At 43.5% G+C, this 22,777-nt stretch overlaps 1 protein-coding gene across 1 annotated transcript; it reads right to left on the minus strand.

Annotated features, from left to right (window-relative positions):
* Positions 1–279: 279 nt before the first annotated feature.
* Positions 280–13,188, minus strand: LOC141110372 (E3 ubiquitin-protein ligase TRIM7-like). The gene is made up of 3 exons (XM_073601683.1): positions 13,093–13,188; positions 1,891–2,156; positions 280–1,803 (listed from the first exon to the last, which is right to left on the minus strand). Coding segments are annotated over exons 1-3 (1,206 nt in total). The 5' UTR covers positions 13,094–13,188; the 3' UTR covers positions 280–864.
* Positions 13,189–22,777: the final 9,589 nt, after the last annotated feature.

Genomic DNA, 22,777 nt, shown 5'->3' on the forward strand with positions numbered 1-22,777 from the left:
ATACGGTATATTTCAATAGATCAGTGTAATGTACGTCATCCTATCAGTGTGTGCTGATGTGTAACATTTCTTGGTTCTACGTATATTGTGTAATTGTGTGTATGTAAATGGAGGCATCCACAATGCTAATGGCAGATCATGTGATCTTTTTTTCCTGGACATAAGGCCAAATGATGTATTTTCTACACATGGCAAGGAGTACTCTTTTACACAAAAGTGACGTTTGAATTTAAATATAAGGTCTACTTTAAATTTAAATAAATTTTTTTTTTGAAAATTCTTTAATGAAACATTTTTCACAAGTACACAGACAAACACCACATCACAGAGCACTATACCACGTGCATGATGACGTCGTTGCACGTGGACGCATGGCGGCCATTTTGCTCATAATGTTATAAATACAGGGTGACCAAACAATTGGATGCCATTTTCTTTCCTTTCATCACCATGGATCTTATATGTTTGTTTGTCTCATTTTTACTCTATTGATTTGATGCACTATTTGGTACTCCTGACGAAGCCTCATTTAGCGAGCGAAACATGTAGAGTTAAGTTATTTCTGCACCTTATTTTTTCACCTTTATTTTGAGGTGTCACATGGGTCATATGGTTTAGAAGGATGGTGAACAAGCAGTTTACAAAGAAGTTATGAGAGCTTTTTTTGACTGAGACCAACGAGTGGCTTGGATGCAAGACACCATACCACAGTAATTGGACAGTCAAATTGTCTTAGAGAGGGAGGTTTCCTTGTAGCTAGTGATCATCTACCTGACATTCCTATAATAGGGACTGGTTAGAAAAGAGTTTTAGATTAGGACAACTGTTAGGCTAATCTATATATCCTCCCATCTTTTTGTTCTCCTATATATATTTGATCTCATATTCAAAGTCATCATTGAAGTTATTTTCGATGTCATCATGAATGTAATTAACCATGTCATTATCGATTGCCCTAATTTGAGTTTCTAATGGGGTGCATGACCGTACAGGGGCATTTGGTTCATGTATAAAGCCTGGCCCTTCTATCTGAGGCTCGTTGTATACCCTTCTGCTTCCTAGGTGTATATTCTCATCAGCTGCAGAGAGTGAAACTTTATGAACATCCTTCACGTGGACCTCTTTTCCAGCTCCCACCACAATGTTTGATAGCCCAGAATGCAAAGTCTCTAAGATCGCATGCTCATCCAGATCACCTGCTTCATGGATCATTTCTTTACCCATCCCTGTGTCCAAATTACACTCATCCATTGAGACACAAAGCAAAACTCCTGCAGTCTGTAAGGCAGATATCGGGTTAGTATTGCTACTCAGCTCCTCAATTTGAGTGATCTTCTTTTCTATTTTAGACTTTTTGTTTTCTAGTTGTTGGATATCATTGGAGACTGAGAGGGAAATCTGTTTTTGTTGCCTGGAGATTTCAGTCAGTACTCTCTTCTCTAGATCCTCTTGTTTCATCCTGATGTCTTTCATTATGGCATTGACTTTCCCATCTAAACCATCTGCTTCTTTATCTATCTTCATCTTGTGATTCTGCAGACTCTGGAGCATTGCTTCAGTTTCCTCTCTTTTAGCGAACAATATCTCCAGAATCGGTTTCAGATTTTTTGTCTGTTGTTGCAAAAACTCACTTATAGTGTTCACTTTGTGCCCACGGTGGTCTGAGGTCATGCAGTGAGCACAGATACACCTATCATCATCAATGCAGTAATACTCCAGGATCTTCTTGTGGACGGGGCACTTTCTGTCCTCCAGGGAGGTGTTGGGATCGGTGAGGACGTGCTCTGGTGACTTGCTGTGTTCCTGTTGATGAACATCACAAAGAAAAGCTTCACAGAATAGACACAATGTAACAGCAGGTACAGTAAGGTCAACACAAGAACTGCAGACCTTCTCGGGTTGGTCTCCCTTTGGTTCCACAGAATGGAAATGGTTGGCAATGTTGGATAATCTTGGATTCTTCTTTAATTCTGGACGTTTCCTGAAATCCTGCATGCATTCTGGACAGAAGTATTCCCTGTCATGTTGGTTGTCAAATGTTCTTGTGATGCAAACTTGGCAGAAGCTGTGTCCACATATCAGGGTGACGGGATCTGTAAAGATTTCTGTACAGATGGAACACGTCACCTCAAACTTCAGTTCAGCAGCTGCCATCACTGAAAGAAAAAAAGCCCAAAAAATATTCTATAATTATAAAGGACTGGAAAAAAATGGCCCAACATTAAAAGATGCAGCACATTTGTTTTTTAAGGGTACTCATTCTACAACATTTAGGGTGGAGAGTTCATGCTTGTTCCTATATAGCAGTGGTCTCCAAACTATGGCCCTTTGATTGCCCCTATCTGGCCCTTGGGACACTATTCCCCCCACTGCTACAAGGCACAATTCCTGCCACCGGACACCAACAGTGGGGCATAATTCCTGACACTACTGATGGGGCATTTTCCCTCCTATTGATACCAACAATGGAGCACTATTCCTCCAACTAATACCAATGGTGGAGCACTATTTCTCCAACTGATACCAATCATAGGGCACTGTTCCTTCAACTACTACCAGTGATCAGGCACTATAACTTCAACTACTACCAGTGATGGGGCACTATTCCTTCAAATAATACCAGTGATGGGGCACTATACCTCCAACCAATACCAATGATGGGGCACCATTCCTTCAAATAATACCAACGATGGGGTACTATTCCTCCAAATAATACCAAAGATGGGGTACTATTCCTCCAACTAATTCCAATCATGGAGCACTGTTCCTTCCACTACTACCAGTGATCAGGCACTATACCTCCAACTAATACCAATGATGGGGCACTATACCTCCAACTACTACCAGTGATGGGGCACTATTCCTTCAAATAATACCAGTGATGGGGCACAATTCCCCAAACCAATAACAATGATTGGGCCACCATTCCTTCAAATAATACCAATGATGGGGCACTATTCATCCAACCAATACCAATGATGGGGCACTATTCCTTCAACTTCTACCAATGATGGGGTACTATTCCTCCAAATAATACCAAAGATGGGGTACTATTCCTTCAACTACTAACAATGATGAGACACTTTTCCTCCAACTAAAACCAGTGATGGGGCACTATTTCTCTAATACCAATGAAGCAGAAAAAAATATCCTAATTATGAAGCATTGGAAAACAAATCTGGAAAAAAAAAGATGTCGCACATTCATAGTAAAGATGACAAAGTATTTGTAAAGCCTGAAGGTTTTTTACCGTCATGCATTCTATGCATGACGGTACAAAAACCTTCAAGATGCAGCTCCCCCCGCAGCCCCCTAATACTTACTTGAGCTCGATCTCAATCCAGTAATGTGCACAAGAGTGGCTCTCTGCCTCCTCATTGGCTCAGAGATAGCAACGGGAGCCATTGTCTCCTGCTGCTGTCAATCACAGCCAGTGAGAAGGGAGGAATGGGATCATTTTTTTCTTCTTTCAACCCGTTGGTTGAATGGAGAAAATGATGAATGTATGGGTTGCCTAAGCAATATAACAATGTAACAGTGAGCTGCTGATAATGTGCAGTTCATAGGTCAGAAAATTCCTGTAACTTTATTCATAATTCATCCACGCACAAAATAGAAATACATATATATATATATATATATATATATATATATATATATATATATATATATATATATATATATATATATATATATATATATATATATATATATATATGAAATATTACACTCACAAGACTGAATGATCTGCACCCACTCTAAATATTGCAATTTACAATTTTAATTTAGGAACGTATTAATATGGTCAGAAATATGAATTTTATTGCTTTATCCTAATATGGAGCTGAACATTCCTATTCTTTATATCTGAGTCTTCAAACTAAGGCCCGTGGGCCCCATCTGACCCCCTACAGGATTTTATCTGGGCCACAGATAGGGTCAATGGGGTATCCTCAATGTGCACAGCAGGGGTGGACTGACAACTCATGGGGCCCCCGGGCAATAGGTGATTATGAGGCCCCCGGGCAATAGAAGAAGGATATGGGGTCCCCAGGCAATAGGAGATTATGGGGCCCACAGGCAAAAGATTATGGGGCCACACAGTATACACACACACACATACAGTATACACACACAGACACACAATATACACACACAATATACACACACAGAATACACACACACACACTGAAAAAGTACTGGAGAGGCGGGGCAGCTATAATCTTGAGATTTTTAAAAAAACACAGATTTTTACATACTGTCCCTGGTTTTATTGAGGCTGGCAACCCTGATGGGGCCCCTTAGTGGCATGGGGCCCTCGGGCAGTGCCCGAGTGCACGAATGGTCAGTCCGCCCCTGGTGCACAGATGGCTGACTATGGGCTTCACTTCAATACTCCCTATGTAAGGGGAAAATTCTGAGAGGGACTCTGATGTAATGGGGGAGTGTGATGGGGACACTGATGCAAGGTGTGACTTTGATGGGGACCCTGATATAAGGGGGGCTCTGATATAAGGGGGGCTCTGATGTATGGGGGACTCTGATGTAGGGGGGGAGTGTGATGGGGACACTGATGCAAGGTGCGACTCTGAAGGGGACCCTGATGTAAGGGGGGCTCTGATGTAAAGGGGACTCTGATGGGGACCCTGATGTAAGTGGGGGACCCTGTTGTTAGGGGAAATCTGATGGGGATCTAAAAGCTGGTACACACGGGCTGAATATCAGCTGGTATTGGCCAATTTAACAGAAACAACCTGACACTCATCCAATGTGTACAGCAGCCTATCCGACATAAGACGACCTGACGTCCAGCTTCTGTCATATGGGCATGCTGGAAAAGGGGGAATTCTGATGTATGGGGGGTTGTGATGTAAATGGGAGTCTGATGTAAGTAAGGTGACCACATTTCCAAACTGCCATTCAGGGACACCCTCCCTGCCCCCTTCCCAAAAAAAAGATGGGGGGGTTGGGGGGGAATGTAGTCTCGGGGTTGACGGGGAATTCGGCGGACAGGGGTGATTTGTCGGGCGAATGGCTGGTGTTGTACTATATTGTAATATATAATGAAATTGTTCAACTCTCCATAATGTAGAATCAGTGGGGACCCCGAGCTTGTCACTTGCCACCTGAAGCAGTGTGCCATTTGCCACCATTGCCTGCCACTAGATGCAGCTTGTTACTTGCCACTGTCGCCTGCCCCAGATGCAGCTTGTCACTTGCCGCCATTGCCTGACGCCAGATGCAGTGTGATAGTTTCCACCCATAGCCTGCCACCAGATGCAGTGTGCCACTTTCCACCCATAGCCTGCCACCAGATGCAGTGTGCCACTTTCCACCCATAGCCTGCCACCAGATGCAGTGTGCCACTTTCCACCCATAGCCTGCCACTAGATGTAGTGTGCCACTTGCCACCCATTGCCTGCCACCAGATGCAGCGTTTCACTTGCCACCATTGCCTGATGCCAGATGCAGTGTGCCACTTTCCACCCATAGCCTGCCACCAGATGCAGTGTGCCACTTTACACCCATAGCCTGCCACCAGATGCAGTGTGCCACTTTCCACCCATAGCCTGCCACTAGATGCAGTGTGCCACTTGCCACCCATTGCCTGCCACCAGATGCAGCGTGCCACTTTCCACCCGTAGCCTGCCACCAGATGCAGTGTGCCACTTTCCACCGGTAGCCTGCCACCAGATGCAATGTGCCACTTGTTACCTATAGCCTGCCACCAGTCCAACACACTGGAGCCCTGGGAAAGTAAACGCCTCTCCCGCTGCTGGCTACTGATGTGACTCCTCCCATGCGGGGGCCGGGGGGGTGTCACATCTTTAGTCACATCCCCCAAAAGTGAAGGACTACAAGTCCCAGCATGAACCCCTGATATCCAAGGATGTGATGCCCCCCCAAAATTGAAGAACTACAGGTCCCAGCATGGATCCCTGAGAATTAAGGGAGTGACCCCATAGATTTCACATGCTAATGCTGGGACCTGTAGTTCTTCACTGATGGGGGGCATCACATCTTCAGTTCTGAGGGGTTCATGCTGGGACCTGTAGTTCTTTACTGATGGGGGGGCATCACATCTTAAGTTCTGAGGGGTTCATGCTAGGACCTGTAGTTCTTTACTGATGGGGGGGCATCACATCTTAAGTTCTGAGGGGTTCATGCTAGGACCTGTAGTCCTTCACTTTTGGGGGGGTCACATCCCAGCATGAACCCTGTCCTGACATGTAAGGATGTGTCCTCCTTCCATCCCTCAGAGAGTGTAATCTCATCTGTCAGTGTCCTCTCCCCTTCTGCAGACCCCTTATCTGCCTACTGTCCTCTTATCAGGCTAGCTCCAGGCTGACACACACCCAGAGCTCTTGTGAAGTGCTGACAGTTTAGCACACAATGCTGGCTGCTGGGGGAGAGCTGACTGAGGATTTTAACCCTGATCTGTCCATGGTGAGTGCTTTGGATTGTACTTGCCTTTCTACAAAACTCATCTCTCCTTTGTGCACTTCTGCATGCTGCTGGCTGAACGATGCAGGGAGGAGGTGGGTGGAGCTAATCAGTAGGCGCGGAGGAGGAAGTTAAATCTTCCCGCTGTGAATGCTGGGGCTTCTGTCTCTCTCCTCCTCGTGACGTCACTGGTTGCTAGATGCGAGGCTGGCAGCGACTAGCAACCATTTAGGCACTGAGCCAACGACTCATGTAAAAGGGGTCTCACCAGCCAGGGGTCCACCACAGGCTGTCAGTGAGTGACAGCAGCGATGTGAGCGATATTTTAGAGGGCATCAGATCAGTCCAGGGCCAGGGGGCAATTCTGGGACACTGTATTGGAATGAGGGTGCCCGGGACCCGGGACAGAGCTGCCAATTACGGGATTGTCCTGGGCAATCTGGGACATGTGGGCACCCTAGATGTAAGGGGCTTTCTGATGGGAATCTAAATGTAAGTGGGGACGCTGATGGGGACCCTCATGTAAGTGGGACTTTGATGTAAGGGGGGCTCTGATGTATGGGGGGCTATGATATAAGAGTACTCTGATGAGGACCCTGATGTAAGAGCACTCTGATGGTGATCCTAATGTAAGCAGGGACTCTGATGTAAGAGGAAACTCTAATAGGGAGCCTGGCGTAAGGTGGGATTCTGATGTATGGGGGTCTGTGGAGCAAATGGGACTCTTATAGCAACTCTAAAGTAAGAATGACTCTGATGGGAACCCAGATATGAGGGGAAACTCTGATGGGGACCCTGACGTAAATGGGACGCTGATGTAAGGGGCATTCTGATGGGGATCTTAATGTAAGGGGGGAAGCTGATGGTGACCCTGATGTAAGTGGGACTTTGATGTACGGGGGGCTCTGATGTGTGGGGGGCTGTGATAAAAGAGGACTCTGATGAGGATCTTGATGTAAGGGCACTCAGAAGGTGATCCTGATATTAGCAGGGACTCTGATGTAAGAGGCAACTCTGATGGGGTCCCTGACGTAAGGGGGGTTGCTGATGGGGACCCTCATGTAAGTGGGACTTTGATGTATGGGGGCTCTGATATAGAAGTACTCTGATGGCGATCCTGATGTAAGCAGGGACTCTGATGTAAGAGGGAACTCCTATCGGCACCCTACCTAAGGGGGGATTCTGATGACTCTGAGAGAGACCCTGATGTATGAGAGGACTTTGATGGGGACCCTGACATAAGGGGGGATTCTGATCCATGGGGGGGCTGTGATTTAAGAGTACTCTGATGTAAATGGGACTTTGATAGCAACTCTAATGTAAGGATGACTCTGATGGGAGCCCTGATATAACGGGGGCTCTGGTGGGGACCCTGATGTATGGGAAACGCTGATAGGGACCCCGATTTAAATGGGAATCTGATGTAAGGGGTATTCTGATGGAGAACTTAATGTAAGGGGGGATTCTGGCGGGGACCCTGATGTAAGGGGGGCTCTGGTGGGGACCCTGATGTAAGCAGGGAGTCTGTTTTAAGGGGAACTCTGATCTATGGGGGGCTGTGATGTAAGAGGACTCTGATGAGGTTTGTTTTTAGGCATGCAAATATTTGTAAAATGTGGCCCTCGTACTGAAAAGTATGAAGGTCCCTGATCTACATGATGTCTTGTCCCATTAAATCCTTACGCTTGCTATGTGATCTATCACAAAGCCTTCTGTATATTGATTGCTCGGCTTTTAAGAGCTGAAAGAACTTTAATACTAAAGCAAAGACTTACCGAGAAATGACGCTCCGTGTTATAGCCACTTCCTTGTATAAAAAAAGTAGAAAAGTGACATCCCCTTTTTAATCCCTTTTATCTGAGTATAGATCTATGTTTGCTGCAGGGACGTTTTAGACTCACTGTCTCTGCTGCCCGCCCCTTCGAACAACAACTACTTTAAAAAAAAAAAAAAAAAGGAGAAGCTCTTTAACCCTTTTGCTGCCAGTTTTGTATGGACCTGACAGCGACGGAGGGGGTGGGGTTCACACACATTCGGGGGGAGGGGGGGAAGGGGGCTGCAGCCATTGGCATTTTGTTTAAATCTGACAAGCGGACCCCTGCCTGTAAGGTCCGGTTCACACCCTGATGCCGTTTGCATTAGATCCGTTTCTGCAGTGCTTTTTGAGGTGCATTTTGCGTTTTTGCAACACTTGTTTTGAACGCATTTTTTTTATTGAGGAGTTTTGCATTTTTTTATGCTTTTTTTTTTTTTTTTTTTGCCCAATTTGTTTTAATGTGTATTAAAAAAACACAAAATTGAGAAAACACGGCAAAAACGCACTGCATGTTTTTCTGCAGCTTCTCCATCGAAGCCTATTAAACCAAAGACGCACCGTTTTGCTTTTAAAAAAAGTCCCTTTCCAAAAGCACAGCGGCTGAAAAAAAAGCATAGATGTGAACGTGTTCCCTTGGAAGCCACGTTAAATGGACTGTAGTGCGTTTCTGCCAGAAGCAATAAAAAATGCATAGGTGTGAACCGAGCCCAAGGTGCACGCATTCCTCACAGCCCTAGTAATGCCCATGCCCCCCCCCCCCACGCGCCCCCGCAATGTATCCTGGGTTCTGTTTGCTCTTCTGTGGGTCCGGACATAGGGGGCGCCACCAGGTAGAGGGGAGGGAGAAGAGCCATGGTGGCCGGTGGTAATGTTTTTTTTTTGGGGGGGGGCAAACATTGATTGCCATACACATGTTACATAAGGCTGCGCACAACAGAGTGAGAGCGATATTTCTAGCACCAGACCTCCTCCGTAATGCTAAATTGATTACCTATAGGGGGCTTTTAAAGTGTCACCTATGGAAAATATAGGGTACTGAAGTTTGTTGCCATTTCACTGGCGCACGCAAATTTAAGGTTTGACATGTTGGGTTAGAGCTGGGCAATTTTCTCAAAAAAAAAAAAAAAAATCTGCGATTTTCTCCAAAAAGAACTCGATTCACAATTCGAATCAAGTTTTTTTTTTATGGACACCGCGCCGGTCCTGTGGAGCTGCGGGCAGGAGTTTTTAGGTGAGGCCGCGGCTTCCGACCCGCAGCTCCTGCCCGCAGCTCCTGAAAATTTGATTTTTTCCCCAGCCTTATGTTGGGTATCTATTTACTCGGTGCAACCTCATCTTTTATAGTTTAACAAAAAAAATTAAGTAAGAGCTTGCGTTTGTGCGCCCTAAAATTAACGTTAGTGCATTCTTTTTTTACTGGAGTTTTGCATTTCCTAGACCTTTGCGGTAATATCGTGTGGCATAAAAAATTGGAACTACCGCTATTTTCTTCTCTAAAGCAGGGGTCTCCAAACCTCCTAAACAAAGGGCCAGTTTACTGCTTTTCAGACTTTAGTGGGGGCCGGACTGTGGACAGTGGGAGTAGAAAATGTCCCAGCATCAACGGGAGTCCACAATGTCTCAGGCTTGGTGGTCATTTCAAGTCAGGTTGTACCCAGTAGTGAAGCTATTTTCTTCTCTCATCAGGTTATATTTTTATACATATATATATATATATATATATATATATATATATATATATATATATTTTTTTTTTTTGTGGAGGTGGGGTTAATCTTGCATGTGTTGGGATCATGATTTTCTTGCACTCCCCTGCCCTTACCGATGCTCACTTCATGCATTCTGTTTATATGATTCTCAATGTTGATTTATTTTTTATTATAGATGTACATTGTCTTCCACAAGGAACCGCCCCTGAGGAAAGGACAAGTTCCTGAAACGCGTTGGGCGTAATTTCCATCTAGGAGACAATACTTATTTGTATTTGTTGTACATTCTGATGTTGCTCTTAAATAGTCAAATCACAATTTCTATGCAGATGTTGGCTTTTTATAATATTTAATAAATTACAATTTGTTATAAATCAATACTTGGTTTTGTACCATTACTCAGTTGCCCTTAAAATCCCAATCCTCCTTGGGGGTCCCTTTCTCACATATTATTGTATGGGATGGTGGCAACAAATTGGTCCGCTTATGGTGAAATATATTTCTTTGGAGTTAAAAAAAAATGTGGTCGGTAGGAGGAGGAATAGTGCCCCATCATTGGTATTAGTGGCAAGAACAGTGCCCCATCGTTGGTGTCAGTGGGAAGAATTATGCTGTATTGTTGGTATCAGTGGGAGAAATAGTGCCTCATCGTTGGTGTTGATAGGAGGAATGATGCCCTATTGCTGATGTCAGTGGGAGGAATTGTGCCAGTGGCGGCTGGTGTTTTTTTTGGGGGGGCGACAAATAACTAATCACCCCCCCATGAGTGGCACCCCCCCATCATGGCGGGTGGCAGGCAGTGTGGTGCAGCGAGATTTAATAGATGGAAAGTTGAAAATATGACTGAAGTTCCGATTTAACAACTCATGATGTTAAAGTGAACTTGTTAAAGTGTCACTAAACCCACTTCATAAAAAAAAGATCAATAAACAGTGTATTCCATGCTGTTCATATATACTAAGTCACTATGAGATTCTATTTCTGTAATCTGAGAAAAACCTGGTTGATGCTGCTGCTCTGTATCTTCCCCTTCCGTCCATGTTCAGCTAGGGATTTTGCAGCTCTGCACATGCTCAGTTTTCAGTGAGTTTCTATGCTGAGCATTTCCTCTCTATCACATCTGAGTGGCCCATGTGACTATAGAGTCACACATGTGGGCGTATACACAGTGGTAAATGACAGCCCACCCCCTCCCTTCTCCTCCATGCCCACTAACCAGCTAAACACAATGGGGGCGGGATATTACATGTAGATTAATGGAGGCTTTACCTCCCTCCTATTCTAAGACACAGGCTGGAGGAGCGTGACATAGCCTGTGACCAGTGGCATCGCTAGGGGGTGGCTACTGGGGCTATAGCCCCGAATCTGGGGCCCATAGCCCCGAGTCTCTGCAGGGGTCTCCAACCTCTCTGTAGCTAGGTCACATGACAGAGGCGGTAGGCAGAATGGGAGAGCCAGTGGGCAGAACGGGTTGCACAGGAGAGCAGAGAGTGGATGGGCTGCACGGGAGAGCATAGAGCAGATGGGCTGCATGGGAGAGCCAGCCAAATGGCGGGTGGCCAGTATGGAAGAGTCGGCGGGCAGAATGGGTAGCACGGGAGAGCAGACGGGCAGCACAGGAGAGCTGACCAAAGGGCCGGCGGGGAGAGAGCAGAGAGATGACATCATCTCTCACCGCCCACCCTGCATCACAGATGTTCTACCGTCACTATGCAGCTATGGGCAGTAGAGAGTTTGCATCATCTCTCACTGCCCGCCCTCTCTCTGGGGACTCTGAGGTAAGGAGGGGCTCTCTGGGGACTCTGAGGTAAGGAGGGGCTCTCTGGGGACCCTGATGTAAAGGGGGGGGCTCTTTGGGGACCCTGATGTAAGGGGGGGTCTCTGGGGAACCTGATGTAAGGGGGGGTCTCTGGGGACCTGATGTAAGGGGGGGCTCTCTGGGGACCCTGATGTAAAGGGGGGGCTCTTTGGGGACCCTGATGTAAGGGGGGTTCTCTGGGGACCCTAAAGTAAGGGGGAGGCTCTCTGGGGACTCTGATGTAAGGGGGAGGCTCTCTGGGGACCCTGATGTAAGGGGGGAGCTCTCTGAGGACTCTGATGTAAGAGGGGGGCTCTCTGAGGACTCTGATGTAAGGGGAAGGCTTTCTGAGGACTCTGATGTAAGGGGGGTCTCTGGGGACCCTGATGTAAGGGGAGGCTCTCTGGGGACCCTGATGTAATGAGGGGGGCTCTCTGGGGACCCTGATGTAATGATAATATAATATATATATATAATATATATTATATACGTGTGCATGCCCGCCCAAGCGTATGACTTTCTTTACTTCACTGCTATGGGCTCTAGCCCCAGATCTTTTGTAAACCTAGCAACACCCCTGCCTGTGACTGACAGAAATCTGCCCCCATCATGTTATTTCCATAAAATAATAAAGATTTGGCTTCAAATATACATTTGTATGACAATTTAAAACAGTTTATTGATATTATTTATTTATTTCTACTCTGTATTCCAAAGGCTGTTTTATTTATTTTGAACATGTGACCGGCAGCAGAAGACTAGAGGCTCCTCCTGCTTATGTTTCCCTGCAGACAGGCTGGGAGAGAGCTGGGTCATGTGTACTTTTTTTTTTTAATTAAAATCATTACAGTGCCATCATCCACATATAAAAAAAAAGGGGGGCAAAGTAAATTAAACATTGTGTGTTTAGTATTACTTTAAGGTTCAATTAATAGCCCCCATTCCATCTGCTAATTCCTATCATCCACATACTATCTTGCTGTATAGAACATCTGCCAGAACCCATCCCACATCACAAGAAATCAGTTAGTCAGTGTGGTTGAAAAAAAGACACAAGTCTATGTAGTTCAACCAATAAAAGGGGAAATGTACAATACAGATCTCAAATTTTGTGTGAAGGAAATTCCGATGAAAAATGTCTAATGGAGCCTACACACCGGTCGGAATTTCCGACAACAAGGTCCCATCGCACATTTTCGGTTGATAAATCCGACCGTGTGTACGCGGCATAACACTTAATATATGATCTATCATGCAGCCTTCTGTATATTGACTGCTCAACTTTTAAGAGCTAAGAAAACTTTTATATTAAAGCAAAAACTTACTGAGAAATGCTCTGCATGTGTCAGCTGGGTGAAACTTTACATTGTTTGCAGCTACTTCGGTGTACAGAGAAACGAAAGTGACATTGACTCTTCCCCCTTTTTCCTTTTTTTTTTTTCTTTAACCCTATTGACTGACTTCATACCTCTGCTGGCCATCAACTTCAAACAATAACTAATCTTTCATAAAAAAATCTCTCTAAAGTTAGTATTGTAGTTTTAGGCCATGTCCTTAAAATTTTGCATTTGAATTTTAATTTTGAAACTCCCAATACTATTGGCTATTTGGGTTTATATATAGGATCTTGTGTTGACATTGGATTGATATGGAGATCTCCGTATGTTCCTTCTAAACCCAAATTATGGGGGCGCTCTTAGACGCCAAAATGTATTGGCTGCTTTTTGGATTGTCCCCCTGACTATTATTGAAATTCAGTTGTATCTTGACCTCTTAGCAGCGTGGCTTCAATTAAAATGTTTGCTACTTTAATAATAATGCAGGACATTTACAATAAATAGCAGTGTAAATATCTTTTTTTTTTTTGTAGCGGTCATGTGATCCCACATCTCTGGGTCCTGGGCAGCTGCTATTACTAAGGGTTTAGACTATCACCCCCCTATAACAATGCCCAGAGCATTGGTGCCGGTGGGTTGCCATCACTGCTCTGGGACTTCCTCACCATTGTCGGCTTTTACCAAGCCACTCAGGACTCGGAGCTTACGTTGGGATAGGTGAATATACAGCCACTTTTTTTGCAGGAGGTGAGTTGCTATGTATTGGTAACCTGAGAACAGTGTTGATTTAAATCTAAAGATATCAAGATTGATCACTAGAGGGAGCTCCTGACATCTTCCCCCCCATGTCTCTCACTCTCCGGATAAAATATTAGCCACATAGGTAGTGTATTGTTTTCAGTCAGTCAGCCTACTCATAGGTAGTGGCGGCTGGTGCTCCATTTTTGGGGAAGGGGGTGGCAAAACACCACCTTCTAAAAAGGCCCTCTGCCTGAAGACCCCCACAACCCCCGTCAGGTCCGCACTTACTCCATCCAGGTCTCGGCTTCCCCAGCTTCTCCTACCGGCCAATCCGGTCTTAAGACCTGCCTCCTGTCCTGATTGGTCAGGAGGAGAAGCCAGAAGACAATAGTGAATATTGATTTGCTAATGTCACAAGTGGGTGGGCTCGGGGCGCAGAGCACTACCACTACCCAAGATCCATACCAGACTTGAGCTTGCAGCTTGGCAGGCCAGGAAACGGGGGCGATGAGCGAGTGCCCCCTCTCCTGAACCATACCAGGCCACATTGCCCTTAACATGGGAGGTAGGTGCTTTGGGGCAGAGCCCCAAAGCACCTTGTTGATGGGGACAAGAGCCTCATCCCCACAACCCTGGGCTGGGGTTGTGGGGGTCTGCAGGCAATGGGCCTATTGGAATCTGGAAGCCCCCTTTATGAAGGGAGCCCCCAGATCCCTCCCCTCATGTGAATGAGTATGGGGTATATAGTACCCCTATACATTCATTATAAACGTGTCAAAAAGTAATAAAAACACAGAGACAGTTTTGACAATTTCTTTATTTAAAAAAAAAAAAAATATATATATATATATATATATATATATATATATATATATATATATATATATATAGTGTCCCCAATGTAGATCCATTGTCAATCATGGTGCCATTGCCACCGTTGGGCCTGAAAAAGAAAAAGAAAATTGCTCCGCTGTCAACTAAGGCATGCCGCTGAATGCCTGGCTTGCCGTTTGACACTTCTTATATAGGCAAGAAGCGGAGCCACCTGGTGACATCACCTAGTGGCACTGCCCCCCTTGTGATGTTACAGATCGGTGCATGCTGGGTCGGTGATATCACAAGGGGGCGGTGCCTCCAGGTGATGTCGCCATGTGCCCCCCCCGCCCTTACCTATATAAGAACTGTCAAACAGCAAGCCAGGTTTGCCTTAGTTGACAGTGGAGAGATTTTTTTTTTTTCGGGCCCGTCGGTGGCGTTGTCCTTGTGATTGATGATGGATCTACATCGGGGGGAACACTGTTTTTTATTTTTTTAATAAAGGAGTTGTCAAAAGCTGTCTCTGTGTTTTTATTACTTTTTGACACTTTTTTTGTGAATGGGTAGCAGTCCTATGTACCCCATACTCATTCACATAGGGGGGGCTGGGATCCGGGGGCCCCCTTTTTAAAGAGGACTTCCGGATTCAGATTAACCCTCTGCCCGTAGACCCCCCACAACTACAGCCCAGGGTTGTGGGGATGAGGCCCTTGTCCCATCAACATGGGGACAAGGTGCTTTGTGGTAGGGGGGCAGAGCACCCACCCACCCCCATGTTGAGGGCATGTGGCCTGGTTTGGTTCAAAAATTGAAACATTAAGTTAAAACTTCAAAAAACTCGCCATGCCTCTTACTAAATACATTGGACTGTCTACTTTACAAAAAAAGGGTCATTTGGGGGGTACTTGTACTGCCCTGGCATTTTTAGGCCTCAAGAAATGAGATCAGTTGTACCATCATTACATTAAGATTGCTTTTCAAATATATCCCATAGTTTGTGGACTCTATAACTTTCCTACAGACTAAATAATATACACCGAGTTGGGTTGGAGCAGAATAAATTTTGACCTGAATTTATGAAGAAAGATTATTTATTTACAAAATTTTATAACAAAAAACGAGAAAAAACATGTTTTTTTTTCCAAAAATTTAATTCCTTTCTCATTTATTTAGCAAAAAATAAAAAACCCAGTGATGATTAAACACCACCAAAAGAAAGCTCTATTTATGTTAAAAAAAATTATAAACATTTCTTATGGGTACAGTGTTGCATAACGGTGCAATTGTCATTCAAAGTATGACAGCGCTGTAAGTTGAAAACTGGCCTGGGCAGGAAGGGGGTAAAAGTGCCTGGTATTGAAGTGGTTAATATTCAAAGCAAACTTCCCCATTCATCCATGTCCTTATGCTTTATTTTGATGAGAAATCCCTTTGAAAAATGCCCCCCCCCCCCCCCCAGCATTTCTGGTCCTGGCCATCTTGAGTAAGGGCAAATGATTTATGTAGCATTTACTTTCTGGTATTCATCTGCCCTTAGCTCAGGCATGCATGCAGGAGAGTGTGCTTAGCTGAGAAAACCCCTCCTGCCCTCCTGAAGCCTCCTGGAATGTATGACATCATTTGCCTAGGCACAAAACCAGGAAGTAACTGAAGAAATGTAAAAAAAAAAAAAATGTTTAAAACAAGTAAATATGAAATACTTTCCTATCTATTTACTAATGCTAACAGCATGAGGATTAAAAAAAATCAATGGTAATTGGGAGAATGAAGTTCTACTTTAACTAGTTAATAGTTTTTTGTTTTTTTAAGGAAATTTCACTTAAAGAGTCCAAAGTGCAAATTGAAAGTTTATCCCGGCTTTGTGTACTAATCCTTCCTAATTATTGGAAAGTGATAATGGCAACTTGTTCTTGCTGAGCCAGGAAACATTTTTTTTTCGGAAAGCAAGAAGGCGGTGTGATGACAACCAACAAATCCTTTTTTTTTTCTTTTTTTTTTCTACACTTGAATTAGTTTTTATGACATTTTTAGACAATTTCTTTTTTTAACCCGTAGATGGCATCGTCGGTCTAACAATTTCTGAGCAGATTGGTGACATCAGGGAAAATTATAACTTTGTTGAGTGAACTTTGCAGAAAGAAAAAAAAAATAATAATATATATATATATATATATATATATATATTATATATATATATATATATATATATATATATATATATATATATATATATATATATATATATAAACTTTATTTAAAACTTAGTTTTTCATTTTATATTGAAAGCTTTTGTTGTTTTAATTTTAATATCACTTAATTACAAACTCCAAACTTTAACCACCTTAATACTGAATACTTACCTGGCCAGGCCAATTTTCAGTTTTCAGCGCCATGACACTTTGAGTGACAATTGCGCAGTCATGCAACACTGTACCCATATGAAATGTATATCACTTTTTTCACACCAATAGGACTTTCTTTGGGTGGTATTTAATCCCCACTGGGTTTTTTTTATTTTTTTGTCAAATAAACTAAAAAAATACAGAAAACTTTGAAAAAAAAAAATCACATTTATTGCTGTTATAAAGTTTTGCAAAATGTATTTTGCTACATTTCTTTTGTGGAAATAAGCCAAATCAGTGTCAGCCGCCCCCCTTCTTCCTCCCCCGTTCGCTCCGTTTACAGACTATATAGACCCACACTTGCAGATTTTTCATATGTATTTTTATATATTTTTTTTAATTTCAGTTATTGCACCTTTTAGTACTTCCCGTGTTCGCCGCGGGTGGGTTACCCATTCAGGGTGCCTCTAACTGTGCCGTCTGGTACTCTTCCTATTGGTAAGCCATTCCTGATTACAACACTCCAAAATGATCTGATTACTTGTATTTATGTAAATTGTATTCTTTGTTTGTTCTATTATTTTTGATTATATAACTATAAGGTTGTATTTCTCTATAGATGTTTATGGTCAACTCCTCCTGAAGAAGCGACCCCTGTCATGAAACATGTAGAGGATCACATTTGGACCTACATCTTTTCTCCCCATATACCTGTTCTTTGTTTGTATCACTTGTAACAGTATGCAATAAGCATTTTATATATTGCTGTATCCAATGTCCTTCATGTTTGTCCTTTTTCAATAAATTAATACTTTTATATTTACGCCGTCTAAATTCCTGGGTACCAAGATAGTGCACAACAACCTTTTGTTGTCGTGGGGCAATTTTTGGTAGTAGCCCCTGACACACCCCTTTTTCATCATTCCAAAGCAGTGTCTATTATTTAGTCTGTAGGAAAGTTATAGAGTCCACAAACTATGGGATATATATATGAAAATTGATCAATCCTGATGTAGACGGCCTACCTCATTTCTTGAGGTCAGGACAGTACAAATACCCCCCAAATTACCCCTTTTTGGAAAGTAGACCATACAAGATATTTAGATCAAAAAGGGCTGGCAACTCAGATGCTCTTGAATAAAAGTCCTTTATTGGTTACACGGGTACACGAGTACAGGCTATAGGCTGACGCGTTTCGGCTAAGAAGCCTTCACCAAAGCATCAAGCTTGCTTTGATGAAGGCCTCTTAGCCGAAATGCGTCAGCCTATAGCCTGTACCCGTGTACCCATGTAACCAATAAAGGACTTTTATTCAAGAGCATGCGAGTTTCCAGCCCTTTTTGTTTCAAGTATTGTATTTGGGGCCCGAACGTCCTGGATAGAGCACCGCATCACAGCTCGTGGACTTTCATATTGGCAGTGGAGCTGGGGTAACATTTTGTTTCTCATACAAGATATTTAGTAAGAGGCATGGTGAGTTTTTTAAAGTTGGAATTTTTTTGTCACAATTTAAAAAAAATAAACAAATACATTTTTTTTTCACAATTTTTTTTCACAATTTTTTTCTACATACTCCACCAGAGCAGTACATCTCACCATATGGTTGGTGTGGTGGTGATCAGAGATACTGATTAGTGACATAAGGTAAAAAAAAAAAAAAAAAAAAAAAAAATTTTTTCAATGTCTTAAAAAAAATTAAATTTTTTTTTTTTTTTTTCACAATTTTTTTTGTTACTATTTACATACTGTGACCAGAGCAGTGCGGTGTTACCATAGTGACACTGTACTACTCTGGGGATTTTTTTTTTTACATTGGTGATCACTATTATATTCAACCAGTTTTATGAATGTCATCCATTCATCATTGTCATTACAATTGTGATAGCTGTGATTGGGCACAGCTATCACATGGTACAGATGCACTGTGATTTGCCCCCGGTCTGTGCTATGAGATCACTGTAACCAATATAGGTCGCGGGCAGCCTGCATCTCCTTTTCCTCCTCGGCGGCCAATAGGATCGCTTCTCCTCTCAGCCAATCGGGTCTCAGGACCTGCTTCCTGATTGGCCGGGAGGAGAATCATCAAGACAATAGCGAATATCAATTGGCTATTTTCACACAACTGGGTGGGCTGAGGGCGCAGTGCTCTGTGCCCTGAGCCCACACTTTTTTGAAGCCTATTAAAACCTCAGGCTCTAATCACGTGCTTCTAAAAAGGAAAAAAAAAAAAAAACCCATTGGAATACATGCGTTCCGCGCCCTGCATGTAGATTAGGGGCCAGTCGCATGGATTAGGGGGGGGAGTGCCCCATATGGGCGGGCCGCCACTGATAATACATAATGAATGACTACGAATGAAATTCAATCCAAATGTATGCATTTACCATGTGATCGCTGTGATTGGTTCGGAGCACTTTTATTTGTTAGAGGATCGCCACCTGAAAAAAATAATACCGGGGTTATGTCATATTGCTGCAGCCATGACCCCGGTATTCCCACACCTCCCACCTTTTTGAGATGGGAATGAGGGACACCTATCAGCAAAAGTATGCAGGCATAGGACACACCCCTTGCCACGCCCCCTTAAAGGAGAATTGTACAAAAAAACAAGATTGGTTAAACCCACAAGTTCCTTTTTTTTTACCACTACTATTCCTTTATATTAGCTTCTGGAATTTACAAATGCAGCAATTTAGAAATCAGATGAGAGGTTTAGCTGTGGAAAACACTTTTTGATAGATAAAAAGTGCATTTTATATACATCTATATAGATCAGACCAAAATGAGGGGCAAATGAGGAGGAATGAGGGACAGAGGGACATTGCTCCAAATCCGGGACAGTCCCTCGAAATCAGGGACAGTTGGGAGCTATGTAGTATTCCACTTCCAACGAAGGACTTCATTTGTCTATGGCCCGGTCGGCAAGTGGTAAGGATGTGAATGTGACCTGGTATCGCCCTTCTGCAGCGACTGTACAGCAGGGCTTGAGTGTGAGAGGAAGAAGCAGCACAAGGAGCATGCTGACAGCAAAGTGCCAGAGATGAGCTAAGCCCTTTTCTGCTTCTCTTTTCTCTGTCCAATCAAAGACTGGAGGTGGGTCCAGGACAACCTAGGCCAGTGATGGCGAACCTTGGCCCCCCAGATGTTTTGGAACTACATTTCCCATGATGCTCGTGCACTCAGCAGTGTAGTTGAGCATCGTGGGAAATGTAGTTCCAAAACCTCTGGGGTGCCAAGGTTCGCCATCCCTGGCCTAGGCTCAGAGAAAGTGGGTTAAATGATGATGGTCACCAGACTGACATCTAGTGGCAGAGAAAAAAGGTACTGCGGTGAAAATCTCTGGAGGTGAAATATTGAAGCAAAAACTGGTTTAGTTACTTTATCTTTTAATAGGTTGTTCATTCTTATCATGGAATATTTGGCTGGAGTTTTGTTTCAACTCACTGTAAGAGCAAACAATGATTCAGTCTGAAGAATCTGAAGGAGTTCTGTGGAAGTGGTGAATCCGGTTTCTGCAAATAATAATATGAGATTCTTCAATCTGGCCGGGACATTGATGCAAACACAATTGTCATGTGATAAGATAAGGAGACACTTTATACAGAGCTATTAAATAGAGCCTTCATTGCCTATACATTAAAGCAGTTGTAAACCTCAGACATGAAATATGAACAAAGCACATCCCTCTAATGTGTGTACTAGCAGCGGCCCCTCCATATGGGGCACAGGGGAGCCGCCACCCTAATCCATTCACCCTGGCAGCTGCCTAGAGGCAGAGCCAGCTGTGCTCGCCCCCTCCCCCAACTATTCCTCCCCGTCTGTTCTTCCAGTCAGCGTTAGAGAATCGGGAAGGGGTGGGGCATCCTTTAAGGGAGAGGATCGCGTGTGTGGGGGGGTGGCAAAACTACGCATGTACAGTAAAACATCATGTACAATCAGTGGCGGCTGGTGCTCAAAATTTTTTGGGGGGACGCAAACAAACTGAAAAAAAAAACATTAATTGCAGCCACTGTGCCCATCAAGCGCAGTCACTGTGCCCATCAATTGCCGCCACTGTGCCCATCAATTGCTGCTACTGTACCCATCAATTGCTGCTGTGCCCATCAATTGCTGCTACTGTACCCATCAATTGCTGCTGTGCCCATCAATTGCTGCTACTGTGCCCCATAAATTGCTGCCACTGTGCCCCTCATTTGCTGCCAGTGTGCCCCATCAATTGCTGCCAGTGTACCCATCAATTTCTGCCAGTGGGCCCATCAATTGCTGCCAGTGTGCCCCATCAATTGCCGGTACTGTGCCCCATGAAATGCTGCCAGTGTGCATCGCCCGGGAGTCGGGACTTACCTGTCTCGCAGCGGGTCACGGTGGCGTCCTTCACGACCACGCTCCTCGATGTATCCGGTCCTCCTTATCAGGCGTCCAATCACAGCGCCTGTTGTTTCAGCCAATCAGGTGACAGGTAACCAGACCCCTGATTGGCTGAGAGGCGGGTCAGTGATAGGAAAGCGATTTATTCACTTCCCTAACACAACACTGAGTAAACAGCGAGCACACAGCATTGCGCCCACTGTTTACCATTTTGGAAGCCTATTAGAGCCTACGGCTCCAATCAGGACGCCTATTAGAGCCCACGACTCTAATCAGGTGCTTCCAAAAAAAAACCTGCCGCTGTTTTTCAGGTGCCCGGCACCCGACAAGGGGCCGGACACCTGAATAGGGGGCAGCGGCCATAGATAGATTCATGCAATACATAAATCTACCTATGGTGAGATAGAGGTGACAGGTGAGAGGGGGCGGCGCTCCTGCACCCTTTATGGATGCGCCACCACTGTGTACAATATCCACCAAATCTGCACAAACCAGGAACAAATAAATCTAGTTATATGTAAGATTTATTAATGAGGTGTAAAGTCAGTGTGGTTTGGCAACATATAACGCTCAGAGGTGGGTAGGGGGTGAAGACAAGGGGTGACCTGGAAGGGGGGGGGGGGTTACTGCATCTATTCTGTGAGAAAAAAAGCTCTGGCAAAAACCCTCACCTGTAACTAGACATGTGAAATTCGTTTTGTTCCATATTCGTTTTTTCGAATCGGAAATATTTGCTTAACAGATTTTTTTCTGAAAATTCGTAAATTTGAGAATTCAACAATGTGGAAATTCATAAATTTGTAAGTTCGAAAATTAAAAAATCCAAAAATTTGAAAATCCGAAAATTGGAAAATCCGAAAACAAGAATGAAAACCCGAAAATTCAAAAGAATGAAAATCCAAAAATAAGAACGAAAAACCGAAAACCCAAAAATCTGAAATAATAACTAACTAATAATAATCACTATTACTAACAATAAATTATAGATATTGGAATTTCCTTTCAAATTTGGCTGTTAGTGAACGTAATGAATACGAATTTATCTGAAATTACGAATTGTCCAACATAACGAATGCTGCGTCAAAACAAATTGAATGTAACAAATTAATAATATTAGTAATAATAATAATAATAAAACCTTTTCATTATTATTATTATTATTATTTATTATTATAAATTTGAAAAAAAAATGCGAATAAAACAAAAATGACAACATTTTTCGGCAGTGCACATGTCTACCTGTAACAATGGTACCACCATATAACCCAAATAACCTCACCAAGCTTACCTGTAACAATTAAACCACCACTAATATGACATTTTATACTAATTTCCACAATGTTGGGTTATGTCTTATTTTTTCACATAATAAATCTGTCTTTTATTATTTATATCATTATAAAGTG

Source organism: Aquarana catesbeiana, linkage group LG10 (assembly GCF_042186555.1).
Source record: "Aquarana catesbeiana isolate 2022-GZ linkage group LG10, ASM4218655v1, whole genome shotgun sequence".
NCBI classification, from domain to species: domain Eukaryota; kingdom Metazoa; phylum Chordata; class Amphibia; order Anura; family Ranidae; genus Aquarana; species Aquarana catesbeiana.